This window comes from Dipodomys merriami, unplaced genomic scaffold, assembly GCF_024711535.1.
Source record: "Dipodomys merriami isolate MVZ:Mamm:240054 unplaced genomic scaffold, mDipMer1.0.p SCAF_128, whole genome shotgun sequence".
NCBI classification, from domain to species: Eukaryota; Metazoa; Chordata; class Mammalia; order Rodentia; family Heteromyidae; genus Dipodomys; species Dipodomys merriami.
Window position 1 is genome coordinate 3552330 of NW_027202582.1, and position 11932 is coordinate 3564261.

Sequence of the window (11932 nt, forward strand, 5' to 3'; positions counted from 1 at the left end):
GGAAGAGTATTGATTTAAAGTGAGCATCTTAGTAGAAAGCCGCTAGTAGGTGGCCTGGGAAAGCTGGGGACTGTCTGTTGGGGGTGGGGGGGGTGTGAGGGGGACGACTTATAGAGAGCTTGAGAGGGCCAAGGAACAGAGCAATAGCTCTGCTAACCAAGTGCAGAATGAGCTACAGGGTAGAAGTTGAAGGCAAGAAGACAAACCTGGGGACAATAAGGCAGGCCAGAAGCAAGGAAGGCTACCTGGGAGGATCAGGCCAACATGGGCTGGTGGTGGAGCAGGAGTGGACAGGTCCAAGAAGTGCACACTCCCCCAGGCCCAAAAGGAAGACAGCCTCTTCCTTAAGCCTTGTACACCTCCAAGGGGTGAAAGGTCAGTGGTAACTAGGGCAGGCAGAGCCATGAATACCTGTGAGAAGGCTTAGATCAGTCAAGTAGACAGTTCTGGGGCAAGCATTTTATTTGTTAATACAAGAATAGAAATTCTGCAATAAATATCATCTAATAAATAACATCTCCAAATAAATAAATATTAATACAACAAACTTAAGAGTCATGAGTGGGTGTGGCTGGGGGCAGGGCCTAGGGGAGCTGCCCCCACCTCACAATGCTACTGCAATGTAAACTCTCAGGAAACCCTGAAGCTCAGGCTGGGGCTGCCCTCCCCAGCCCAGCAACCACAGATGCCTTGGGAATGGGGATGGAGAGGAGGCACTGTGATGCTGGCAAGAAAATTCAAGGCAAGGTCCTAATGCTCAACATGGCTTTTGTTGGTGACTTGTGGGTCTGATCTTTCCCTGACCCTTTTGGCTTCTAGGCCACCTCCTGTACAGATCCCACTCCTTCCATTTTTCATCTCTTCTTGTTTGGACTCATTGCCATGTTTGTTTCCTGAACTTGATGCATATAGTTATTGGGCGAGGGCAGCAACACCCATCCAAGGAGAGAGGGGCAGCCAAGGGGCTTCACCCCCCAAAGACGTGCTATGGTGGCCTCCACCCCTATCCTCCAGGTGTGCTTCTGCAAATGACGTATGTGGGGCTAGGTGGGCACTGGCAGGTGGTAGCAGGAAACAGGCAGCAGTGAGTGCCTTCGCACCCACTCAAGCCACCTAAGGTAACTTCCTCAAGAGTTACCGCTGTGGAAACAGGATGGCATCCATTGTCCCTGTGCTCTAGACCCACAGGACTCTGAGATCAGGGCAGGGGATGGGGCCTATTGCACCACCCTGCCATCCAAGACCAGGGAGGACCAGAGCACCTGGCATCTGGCTCCTGGCTCAACAAGTGTTGGCATCTAGGTTCCTCCCTCCTCCCCCAGAATGGGAGCAGGACTTGAAGGGCACGGCTGGGGGTGGGGGGAGAGGAAGAGGGGGAAATGATTAAGGTCGGAGATCAGAAGCCTTGGGCCTCCAGGTGCAAGGTGACCGCAGCTGCTGGAGGTTGTATCTTCTTCTTAAGCCGGTTGAAGTCCTTGGCTGAACGCCACAGCCAGGTCTGCAGCTCCTTCAGCAGCCAGAAGTCATCCATCTTCTGGAGGAAGTCGCTGTGGGCAGGGCCAGGGGCCCAAGTGGGCTCAGTCCCAGGCAGAGGCTGGGGCAGCGGGTAGCCCAGAGCCGCCATGACACCTGCGATGCTGCCCAGCAGGCCCTGGAGGCTGGTGCAGAAGTGCGCCAGGCTACGGCGCAGCTCGGCTGTGGCAGCCTGACGGTTGAGGCCACGCAAGTAACACAGGAGGTGGCTGTAAGCCTCATAGTTCTGGGTCAATCGCAGTTTGTCATTGAGGCTTCGCCACACTTCCAAGTTGACAGTGGCCCTGGGCAGAGTCTCTGCCCCTAGCCGAGGAGGGTTGAAGTCAGGCTCATTGAAAGGGGGCCCCAGGTAGTTCAGCTGTGAATAGGAGAAGGTGAAGGGCAGGAGGACAGAGCAGTCAGCTTTCCACCAAGGAGATAACCTGTCCCCAAAGCTTCTATGGCTCGTGTCCCCTGACACTAGCCCTGGCTCGTGTTAGGCCTCTGTTCACAGTGCTCCCCTCCCTGCCCCCGCCCCCCTCCCCCGGCAAGGATGTCATTTGTACAGAGGCAACAACGAAGGAGTGGGGTGATGAGCTCTCCTGTGGAGAAAACCACGCAGGAGCTGCTCGGGAAGGATGTGCCAACTGTCTGGGTGGCAGGCCTTGGGACAGTTCACCACAGAGTAGGCCAGTGAGGAAGAAGAGCCACGAGGAGCAGGAGGCCAGGCTGGAGAGGTAGAAGTGGCCCAGGAGAGTGCAGAGGCCGAGGAAGAGGAGCTGAAGAAGGCAGCAGTGGAAGGAGCTCCACAGTGCAGCTGCAAAACAGAGCCAGGAGAGTGAGCTGCAGAAAACGTGTGTTGTAGGGTTTGGCGAGGAGGAGATGCCTGACGACCTGGGAGAGAACCGTTGCCATGGCCTGGAAGCCAGATTGCAGGGGGTTAAGGAGTGAGTGGGTGGAAAGGAAGTGGAGGCAGAGGGTGTAGACCACTCCTTCAAGAAATTTGGCAGGGAAGGCAAGGAGAGAAAAAGGGTCGGGAGCTGGAGGGGGTAGAGAAGTCAAGCAAAGGGTTTCTGTACTGGGAACCTAGAGAGGAGCACTGGGGGTCAAAGGCAGAGGGGCCTGTTGGCATCAGAGATCCTCTTTGACATCCGGGTCCCCCAGCTGAAGGGATAGGGGACTGAAGGGAACTCACCGACACCCCAAGGCAGGGTCCTGCTGCTAGAAGCAGGGCTGTAGAAGGAAGAAACTGAGGCAGTTTGAGGAGGTGGGAGGGAGGGTATGAAAGGCAATGTGCTGCAGGGAAGAGGGCAAAACCCTTGCCAACCCTCAGGGGAACGGCCTGGGGCCCAGGGAAGGGGATGTGGGAGATGTATAACTGGGAGGGAAAGAAGAGGGGCGAGGCCTGGGATAGGCAAGGGCCCAGGGGGAGGTTCACACGCTGACAAGCACAGAGACAAACTAATTTCCTCGGTGTATCCTGGGGCTGGAGCCAGCTCCCCCGCCACCCTCCTCCCTTTTCCTTCCCTGGCTCCAGAGTAGGGTCTGGGATATAGAAGAGGAACACGGGAAGAGGGGGCCAGTTCCCCATGGTCCTCAGCATTTCTGACCCCCCCCTTTCCTTCTCTCCTGGACCACCCTTAAATCCCTATGGCATAACTGCTCTCCACACCCTAACCCCCCTGCTGGCCTGGGCCCTCTGCAGCCCCTTCCCTGATAAACCCCTAGGAAGCCTGGCTAGGATGGGAGAGGCAGACAGAGGGAGGCCCATGGGTCCACAGAAACAGGGCCCCAGGTCTGGGGGCAGAGGCGAGCTGGAACACAGGCACAGAAGGTGGGGCCCCTCCATCCCCACCCAGCCCCACCCGTGCAAGAGACACCACAACACGGTGTAAACAGAGGAGACTTCCCCGGCCCCCAGGGGGAGGCGGGCGGCTGGGCTGGCAGCCAGTGGGGCAATGGGCCAAGGCGGGTGCGAGGCCTGCCCACATGCCTAGTCCTGGGGCCAGGATGGGGAGGGGGAGGGCATCTAAGAAGAAAGGGCAGGAGATAGGCCAGACAGGAAGACTTCTGGGAGCTAAAGGACCCCTCATCACCCCATCATTCATTAGGATACCCTCTACCATAGCTCTCTTCCCCAAAGCCCCTGGTAACTCTTCACCCAGTGCCCAGACTAAGCTGGATACTCACGTAGGTCCCCGCCAGGCTGCGGAGTTGGTGTTCCAGGTAGCGGGTGAGGTCATAGGTTTTCTGGATGGAGGGGCCAGGCCCTGGGTCCCCTGTGCGATTGAGAGCTGGCACTGCAGGTACGTGCCAGAGCACCGTGCATAGGCAAGCTAACATCCCCCACGAGTCCCCTGTGGATAGGATGGGCAAGAAATATGAGGGCGGGCCCAAGCTCAAATGGAGAAATAGCTGGCAGCCCCTCAGGTGTCTGTCCCCACCTTGGGCTGGGAGGGGGTGAGGGTGAGACACCAGATGGAAGGTGGGATGGAAGAAGGGAAATGTTCCTAGTCCAAGTGTGTGTGTGTGTGTGTGTGTGTGTGTGTGTGTGTGTGTGTAAGGATGAGGATTTGGCATATGTATCTATCAGTAGATATTTGAGTATACATCTGTCAGCTGAGCAAACCTTTGGCAGGTATGTCACTGTGTATATGTGTGAATCTATTTGTAGGTATACTTGGCCCTGGCCCTAGGAACTATGGGTTGATAAGCTGGGGTTCCAGTGGCACCCCAGCCTCTTCTCCCAGTCTTCTAGCCCCACTGCAGTCTGGAGGGAGCCAAAGGGTGGCCATCTATGAGTTTTCACTCAGTGGGAGGGTGAGGAGAGATGCTACAGCCATGGGAGTTGGGTAGGATTAGGGTCAGGCTGAAGGATCCAAGGCTAGCTATGTTGTCATAGCTAGCTATGGTGGCCATATATAGTAGAATATAGTTTCTGAGTGTAGGAAGTGTGGGTAGTAAGATTAAAGGAGATTTAACATTCCCCTTATATACTAGTAGCAATGTGGAGGTCTGCACTGTTCTTACTTGGGGAATAAAGGGAGGGTACCAAGAGAGACAAGTACTTGCTGAGTTGGGTGGTTAGCTGAAGACATGAAGATGTTCGAGTGCTTGTACCCCCCTGTCATCAGTGATCCAGAGGTTATGAGGACCATGGGCACTTTAGAAACATGCTTTTCTGGGCTTTTAGATGAGGCCCAGCGTCAGGATTCAGTGCATATTTGGGCAAGGATAGGGAAGGGATACATTGGCTTTGAGGATTAGGTTACTTTTAGTATTTCAGATTAGTTTAGACTTGGGATGTGGTTGAAGTTTGGTCCAACAGGGAGATATGGTTAGGTTTAGGCAGGTTTATGAATTTACTGACTTACATGTCAGATGGTTTTTAATCTTGGATAGGTATGAGGTCTAGTTTATATTTTATACTTCCAATTTTTTTTGTTTTTTTTTGGGGGGTCCAGTCATGGGGCCTGAACTCTGGGCCTGGGCACTGTCCCTCAGCTCTTCAGCTCAAGGCTAGCGCTCTACCACTTGAGCCACAGCGCCACTTCCGGCTTTTTTCTTTTTGCTTATGTGGTGCTGAGGAATCGGAACCCAGGGCCTCATGCATGCAAGGCAAGTGCTCTACCACTGAGCCACCTTCCCAGCCCCAATATACTTCCAATTTTTTGTTTGCCAGTCCAGGGGCTTGAACTCAGGGCCTGGGCACTGTCTCTAAGCTGCTTTTGCTCAAGGCTAGCACTCTACCACTTGAGCCACAGGGCCACTTCTGTTTTTTTTGTTTATGTGGTACTGAGGAATTGAACCCAGGGCTTCATGCATGCTAGTCAAGCACTCTATCACTAAGCCATATTCCCAGCTCCATCAAAATTTTTCTGTAATGACATGTTTCTTAGATAGTTAGAAACCAGTTGGATAGGTTTAATGATTTGTACTTAAGAGTGAGGATTAGGTTTGGAGTTAAACAAGAATGAAGATGAGATTAGTTTTAGAGTTTGTTATAATGCTTGGTCTTTAGGGTTTTAGAGAGGACTATTATCCAGGACAGTATAAAATGTCACTCATGGAGTACAGGTGGGAACTTTCACTGTAGCTCAGTTACTCAGTGTGGACTATCAGATGCTTGACTGGCTGGTTTTACTAGTGAAGTATTAGGATAAGAGTGCCACCTGCCACAGGAGCTCTGTACTTTGGGGTAAAGGGCTCGCAGTTTTGAGTGTGTGTGTGTATGTGAGAGAGAGAGAGAGCGAAAGAGAGAGAGATTTAGGATAGAACAGTCAGGCACATAGCTGCTCCCTGAGCAAACCGACTTCACTTCCCTCTCCCCATTTTCAGCCTGAACTACCCTTCCAAATATTCCTTCTTCGGTCTTCCTTTCCATCCCTAGATCTTGCCTGACTTTCTGTTCCTTGCCATTCCCCTATCTTCACATCCTAAGACAACTCCAGATCCTCTTCCTCTGTACAAAATCCTAAAAGCTATCTTCAGCCTGGTGATCTGACTTGATGTCTTCATTCCCTCGAAGTCCTGCAGGATTAGCTTTGGAGATTAGGGACTTTCTGAAGGGAGCAATGCCTCCACCCTCAAGCCTTACAGTAGCTTTCATGATGGAGTTTGCTCTTGCTGGAAGTTAATGGTAATGCCAAGGTCTTACTGAAGCAAGAATTAGGGGCTTGGCTGGCCTCTTTGCCCCACCCTGCCTTAGGCTGTCTGTCCCATAGCAGGAGGTATGGTCAGGAGCCCAACCCTGGGCCTGTTTCCCCTCCCCTCCTGGGCCCTGTGGGACTTCCCTGGGGGACCAGATCCCTACACAAGGACAGCAGCGGGAGAAGCCTTTGGATAAACAAGAGCTAAGTCATCTGGGCAGAAAAACGGCTCATGAAATTAACCAGACGAGGCCGAGGCCCGTGTTTCCAGGAATATTTCAGTTCTGAGGTAACTGTGTCACTGCAGGCTGGGAGGTGGGGGGGGGGCAGGGGAGAGCAGAAGGAGTGACTGACCAGTCCTGGAAAGAAGCAGAAAGAAGGAAGGCATCTCAGAAACCAGAGAAAGAAGAGGCCAGGAGAGGAGAGAGAGCAGGTGATAGGACAGCATCGTACCCTCCATGACAAGGACTTGCCTACCAGGAAGGGTATACCATGTTGAGCAGCACAGTGGGAAGTGCCTGGGGAGAGAACACCTGAGTTCAGTATAGACCTAGAAGCCTGGTGCAGCTTGGACTCCTGTGTCTCTAGGTGGAAGTGTGTGTTGGGCCTCCTGGAGTCCTCAACTACCCTCCTCTCCAGCTCATGGTGTGCAGGTGGACCCTACTATCGGGCAGTGTCCCAGGCCCCTCCCCCAGCCCTGGCCCCCAGCCCATGGGGCCCCAGCTCTGCCTCTGGCTGCTGCCCACTGATTGTTTACATCCCGTCTTCTCCTTGTGTTTATAAATCCGGCTGAGCACGTGAGGAGCTAATGAGTGCAGCTCACGTTTCCTGCTGCAGCCCCCCCCCCATCCTGGCCCCCACCCGGCCAGCCCCTAATTCTATCCAGATCCCTGGGCCCTGGGAACCAAGGCCCCCCTCATGAACACACACAGTCTTAGCCCATGCAATCACAGGGCCACCCTGACACACTGCATAGGCAGGCCCGCCCGCCCCGTGTCTGTCTTCAGCCAGCTGCCCTCAGTTCCTGGCCTATCCCACAGGCTGACCTCGCTCAGTGAGGCTGGAGGTTCAGTGGTGTAAATGTCTAGGGTGGCTGGGGTAGATACTCTGCACCTGGGCCTGGAGACTGAGAGCTATAAGCTTAAATGATGGGGCCAGGGAGGCATTGAGAATCCCAGAAGTAGTTGCAGGCTATGCTAAATATGGGAAGCAAGGAAAGGCTCTACCCTCAGTCTAGACCAGGGGCCGGCATTGGAGGAATCTGTTGAGGTGAACTGACCAGGGGTGGCCTAGGAGGTGGTGGTGTACACACTGGTATGAGGTCCAGGAGTGGCACTATGGGTACCTTCTACCCTGCCCACCCAGGGAAAGGCCCACAGAAACCCACCTTTCTCCATCCTTTTGGGCTTGCTGCCCTCTCTTCTTTCTCTCCTTTCTGTTCTTAGTTATCTTTTCTTGGACTGCTGAGAAGTAGTGGGATGAATGGGGGGGACACAATGACCTGTAAGTCAGGAGACCTAGCTTTGCCTCAGGACCCCATCTGGTAACAGTGGTGTTGTATGAGAAGGTCTACTAAACATGCTGAAGGTCATCCATGCTGTAATGAGGGCTTCATCTCTATCTCCTCTATCCTCTCCAGTCCTTTCCCTCTTCTTCCCTTCCAGCCCACAAGTGTCAGAAAGAGAAACAGATACAGGGCAAAGAGCATCAGGCCAGAGCAGCTCCTGCCTTGTGAAGTCAGTCCCAGGAGTTGGGCTTCCACAGAGGGAGAGGATGCCGGACTGTGCCACAAGAGGGCCCTGGATGTGCTCCGTGCTCCAGAGAGCTGGGCAAAGCCAGAGGGCTGAGCAGCCTCAGAAGCCAGAGGCAGGGAAAAGCAGTGAAGGAAAGCGTTCAGGGCAGCGTGTGGGTGATCAGGAAAGGGTGTTGCTATCAAGAGTGTGCAAGAGGGTGTGGGAGGGGCTGGAGAGCGCTGGAGCCTGGGTGTGAGCAGGCAGGTGGGACTGCGGGGAGGAATGTGAAGTGTCAGGAGTCAGAAGCCAAGCCGTGTGGCAGGGGGTGGCCTGCAGAAGTGTGAATGGAAGGGAGGGCGGGAGGGAGGAAGCCACTACCCTGCTCAGTTGTAGACACTCTGGGGCTGCCCAGGGACAGTTGCTGCCTCTCCGTCTGTCCCCGGGCAGCCAGTGTGTACAAGCTGGCGAGGGAGGACTGTGAGCTCGTGCCTAGAGCCAGAGTAGAGGTCTGTCAGGAGCAGCGAACGCCAGGGATGTCCCAGGTCAACGTCCCGGCTCCCCACCCCAGCCTCTCTCCAAGGCTCGGGCTGCCCTGCCATGCCCCCTGCCTCTCCTTTCTCTCTTGAGTTCTGGAGGACTCGGGGGTCCGAGGGAAAGGCTGCCGGGGCCCCGCGTGGAGCTGCAGAAGGGAGAGAGCCCGAGGCCGCGCGGACTTGGGGTTTGCTTGGGGGCTCAGCCCGGGAATTGTGCCGCGGTGGCTGGTCGCCGGCCTCGCTCCTCGGAGGTGACCTCCGGCTCCGAGCCCTCCCGGTGGCGGTGGCGCCTTCCCCTTGTGTGGCCCCGACGCCCCCCGCCCCGCCCCCCGCCCGCTCCCTGCCTGGTCGCTCCCTTCCCGGCGGCGGGGGCGGGGGCGGGGTCCGGGGCGCGGGGCTCCCGGGCTCGGCCCGGCCGGCCGCTGCCGTTCCCGCGCGTCTGCTCCCTGCCCTGCCCTGCCCGCCCTTCGGTACGCTTCGGGCCGGGCGGTCGCCCTCGCCGCTGCCCGCCGCTCCGCTCCCCGGCCGGTGACGGACTTTTTCCTGCCGAGTCCGGCGCCCCCCCATGGCCCCCCCTCGCTCGCAGTAATCATTCCCAGGCCACGGGGGGACGGGGACTCGCGGCCGCCGGCCACCCCGGTGCCCTTCCCTACCTGCCGCCGGCTCCGGGCCGTGGGCACCACCGAGGGTCCGGCAGCGGCGCACAGCCAGGGGGCTGCGAGTCCCGCGGCCCGGCCCGGCCCGGCCTGCCCGGCCCGGCCCAGCCACGCTCGCTCTGCCCTCCGTCCCCCTCCCGTCTCCCCCCCCTCCCCTCCTCTCCCCTCGCCCGCCCGCCGTCCCTCCGGGCCGGCCAGGGAGGGAGCGCGGCGCGGCCCGAGGTGTCGGCCTCCCCTCGCCTCCCGGCGCCCGGCCGCGGGCTCCGCTCTGCTCTCGCTCCCGCCCGCTTCCTCTCCCGGCCCCCTCCTCCCCGCGCCGCGTCTCCCCCCCGCAGCCTCGCTCCCCGCCTCGGACTCGCTCTCCCCGACTTCTGCGCCGGGCTCTGTCCGCGGGCTCCCTGGGACCCGCCTCGCTAGGGCTCCAGGTGGCCGCCTCCCAGGTCCTCGGGTCGTCCCGGGTCCCCGCCGCGCTCCCCGCCACCTCCCGGTCCCGCCAAGCGGACTCCAGGAATGCCGCGTCCCCGCCCGGCCCCTCTCGAGGGCGCCCAGCCGTGCCTCCCCCCGGCCCGAGCCCTGCTCCCCGGCCGGGCCCCGGCGTGGGGCTCCGGGGAGGGGGGAGGACGGGAACCGGATCTCGTGGCTGCCGGGCGGGGGCGGGGGCCGGGGCCTCGGACGCCGGGCTCCTACCTGCTCGGAGGTCCATGGGGCTGGGGGCCGGGCCGGCCGGGCGCGGCTCCTCTCCCGGAGGCTGGCGGAGTGGGAGGGCGAGCCGTGGCTCCGGCGAAGCTTTAATAATCCCATCCGCCAGGCCCACTCGCAGGTTTTTTTCGCTCGGTTTCGGATTTTTTTTTTTCGGTGTGGGACATTCTGCAAACTTTTTTTTTTCTGACGTGTAAAGCTGTAACCACAAATTGTAGCAGCCCTCCCCGGGGTGGGGGGAAGAGGGGGGAGGAGGGAAGGGAGGGCTTCTGGGGCTCCTTTCCCTCCCACAACACTGAGGGGGGGTGAGGTGAGGCGAGGCTGGGACAGTACCACCCTGGGCCTCCTGGGGGAGGGGGCAGGGAGGGCATCAGTCCCGTCTCCAGACTCCGGAGAGCCCGAGCCCAGAGGGAGCTGGCCTTCAAGTGGGCTTCTTCCTCCTGGTCTGTCAGGGGATGCCTGCCTCCCATCCCCTGCCTAGCTTGGGGTCTCTGTGCCCACCCTACCTCTGCCTCCTCACGTCTAACCAACCATTCCTCCCCCTCCCCCTTGAGTAAATGCAATGACACATTCTCCCAAATGCCAGCAAGCTGGCCTCCAAGCAAGTGATGGTGTTTTTCCTGCTGCCCTTTGTCTGGGCTGACCGCCCCCCTTGCCTATTGTCCCGCCACTTGTCCTATTTCCAAAAGCTAGAGCTAAGTGAGGCGCCAGGGGCCGGGGCAGGTGACTAACCAGCTCACAATGCCCCCTGTGGGGGTGGGGGGAGAGGGCACCAGGGCCCACTGCCCAGCTTCCCCCTCAAGTTCACAAGGTTCTCCATTCTTCTCGGTGACCAGGGAGAGTGCCCATGGGTGGGGGATTGTAATTCATTAATCAGCACAAGGCACCCGACCAGTTTCAACACCAGAGGCTTCGGTGACTCAGCGGGAATGCGCACAGTCAAGGCCGTGGACAGAGGAGCGTCCCGTTTGTGAAATGCTTCCCCATCAAGACATTTGGCATCCTCCTTCCTTTGGGGTTTTGGGTTGTTGGTTTTTCTGGTGGTGAGGTAGAGGTGGTTTGGCAGTGTGCGTGCACTCTCCCTCCTTCCCCTCAGGCCTGGGTTGGGATTTGCTGGGCTGGAGACCTCTGGGATCCATAAGCCTTAGACCCTCCCTTGAGGGTCTCCCTTCCTCCTCCTTCCACCCTCTCCAAAGAGCTGCCAGGGAGAGCGCACAGAGGAAACAGCTGTCCTACGGGGCTTGTAGACAGCCCCACCACGTGATTTGTCTTGGGGGACAGTCATTTGGTCCACAGTCTCGGGTGCATAGCCTATCACCAATTAAATCATCAATTAATAAATTGCCTTTTTGATCTGTTGCTTCAAAGAGGGAGAGGCTAGTAGTGGCTAGATCTGGAAGGTGATGCTTTTCTCTGGAGTGGCATGAGACTTTCTTTCCGTCACTCCTGCTGGTGCCCCTGGAAAAGGAAGGCACTCTGCCAGTCTGCTACCCCCTCTGGCCTGGGGGTCAGAGCAGGCATCCTGGTCATGGCCAGTGCTGGATTCTCTGGGCAGCTTTTCCCCTTTCTGCACTGGAGAAGTGAGGTGGGGGGGTGGGGGGGTGGGGAAGAAGTTTGTTTTCAATTACCTCACTGGAGTGGGACAGACTTTGTTGTTGGGTTGTTTCTCCCCCCTTCTGTGTTTCTCTCTCTCTCTCTCCTCTCTCTCTCTCCTCTTTCTCCTCTCTCCCTTCTCTCCTCTCTCCCTCCCTGTTTCTCTCCAGGAGCTCTCTCTCACCCCTAAAAAAAGCTGGGAATGGCGAGCTGGCCTGGGGTGGGGGGCAGGGGACTCTGGAGCATCAGTGGCAGCTCTAATGAAAAGTTGGAAAGTGCCTTGGAGGGGTCCTTGTGAAAAGTGCTCAGGGTCCCCTCCCCCAGCCCCACCCCCATCCAGGACTGAAGTTTCAGTGACATTCTTAACCAGTGAACCCAACTGTCTTTTGATACTCATGCCAAGGTCAAGAAGGCAGATGCCCATGAGTGACTGGACATGGAGTCTGTCAGGAGGTTCCCCCTAGCATCTACCCCTTTCTAAGAAAGGGAGCCAGGAAGGGAAGGGAGCAGGAGGGGAGGGCTTGCTCCTGATGGAGAGGCTGCACAGACAATGTGGT

General features: G+C 57.6%; 1 protein-coding gene across 4 annotated transcripts; it reads right to left on the bottom strand.

Annotated features, from left to right (window-relative positions):
* Positions 1 to 456: 456 nt before the first annotated feature.
* Positions 457 to 9956, bottom strand: LOC138824360 (cardiotrophin-like cytokine factor 1). 4 transcript variants are annotated; one of them, XM_070018205.1, is made up of 5 exons: positions 9771 to 9956; positions 7549 to 7624; positions 6639 to 6679; positions 3703 to 3869; positions 457 to 1891 (listed from the first exon to the last, which is right to left on the bottom strand). In XM_070018205.1, the coding sequence occupies exons 1-5, from the start codon at positions 9784 to 9786 to the stop codon at positions 1397 to 1399; spliced, it is 795 nt and encodes a 264-aa protein (XP_069874306.1). In that variant the 5' UTR covers positions 9787 to 9956; the 3' UTR covers positions 457 to 1396. The 4 variants fall into 4 exon arrangements, with proteins under 4 accessions (XP_069874306.1, XP_069874309.1, XP_069874307.1 ...); XM_070018208.1 differs by having other exon boundaries at positions 7549 to 7662; positions 9771 to 9870; XM_070018206.1 differs by lacking the exons at positions 6639 to 6679; positions 7549 to 7624.
* Positions 9957 to 11932: the final 1976 nt, after the last annotated feature.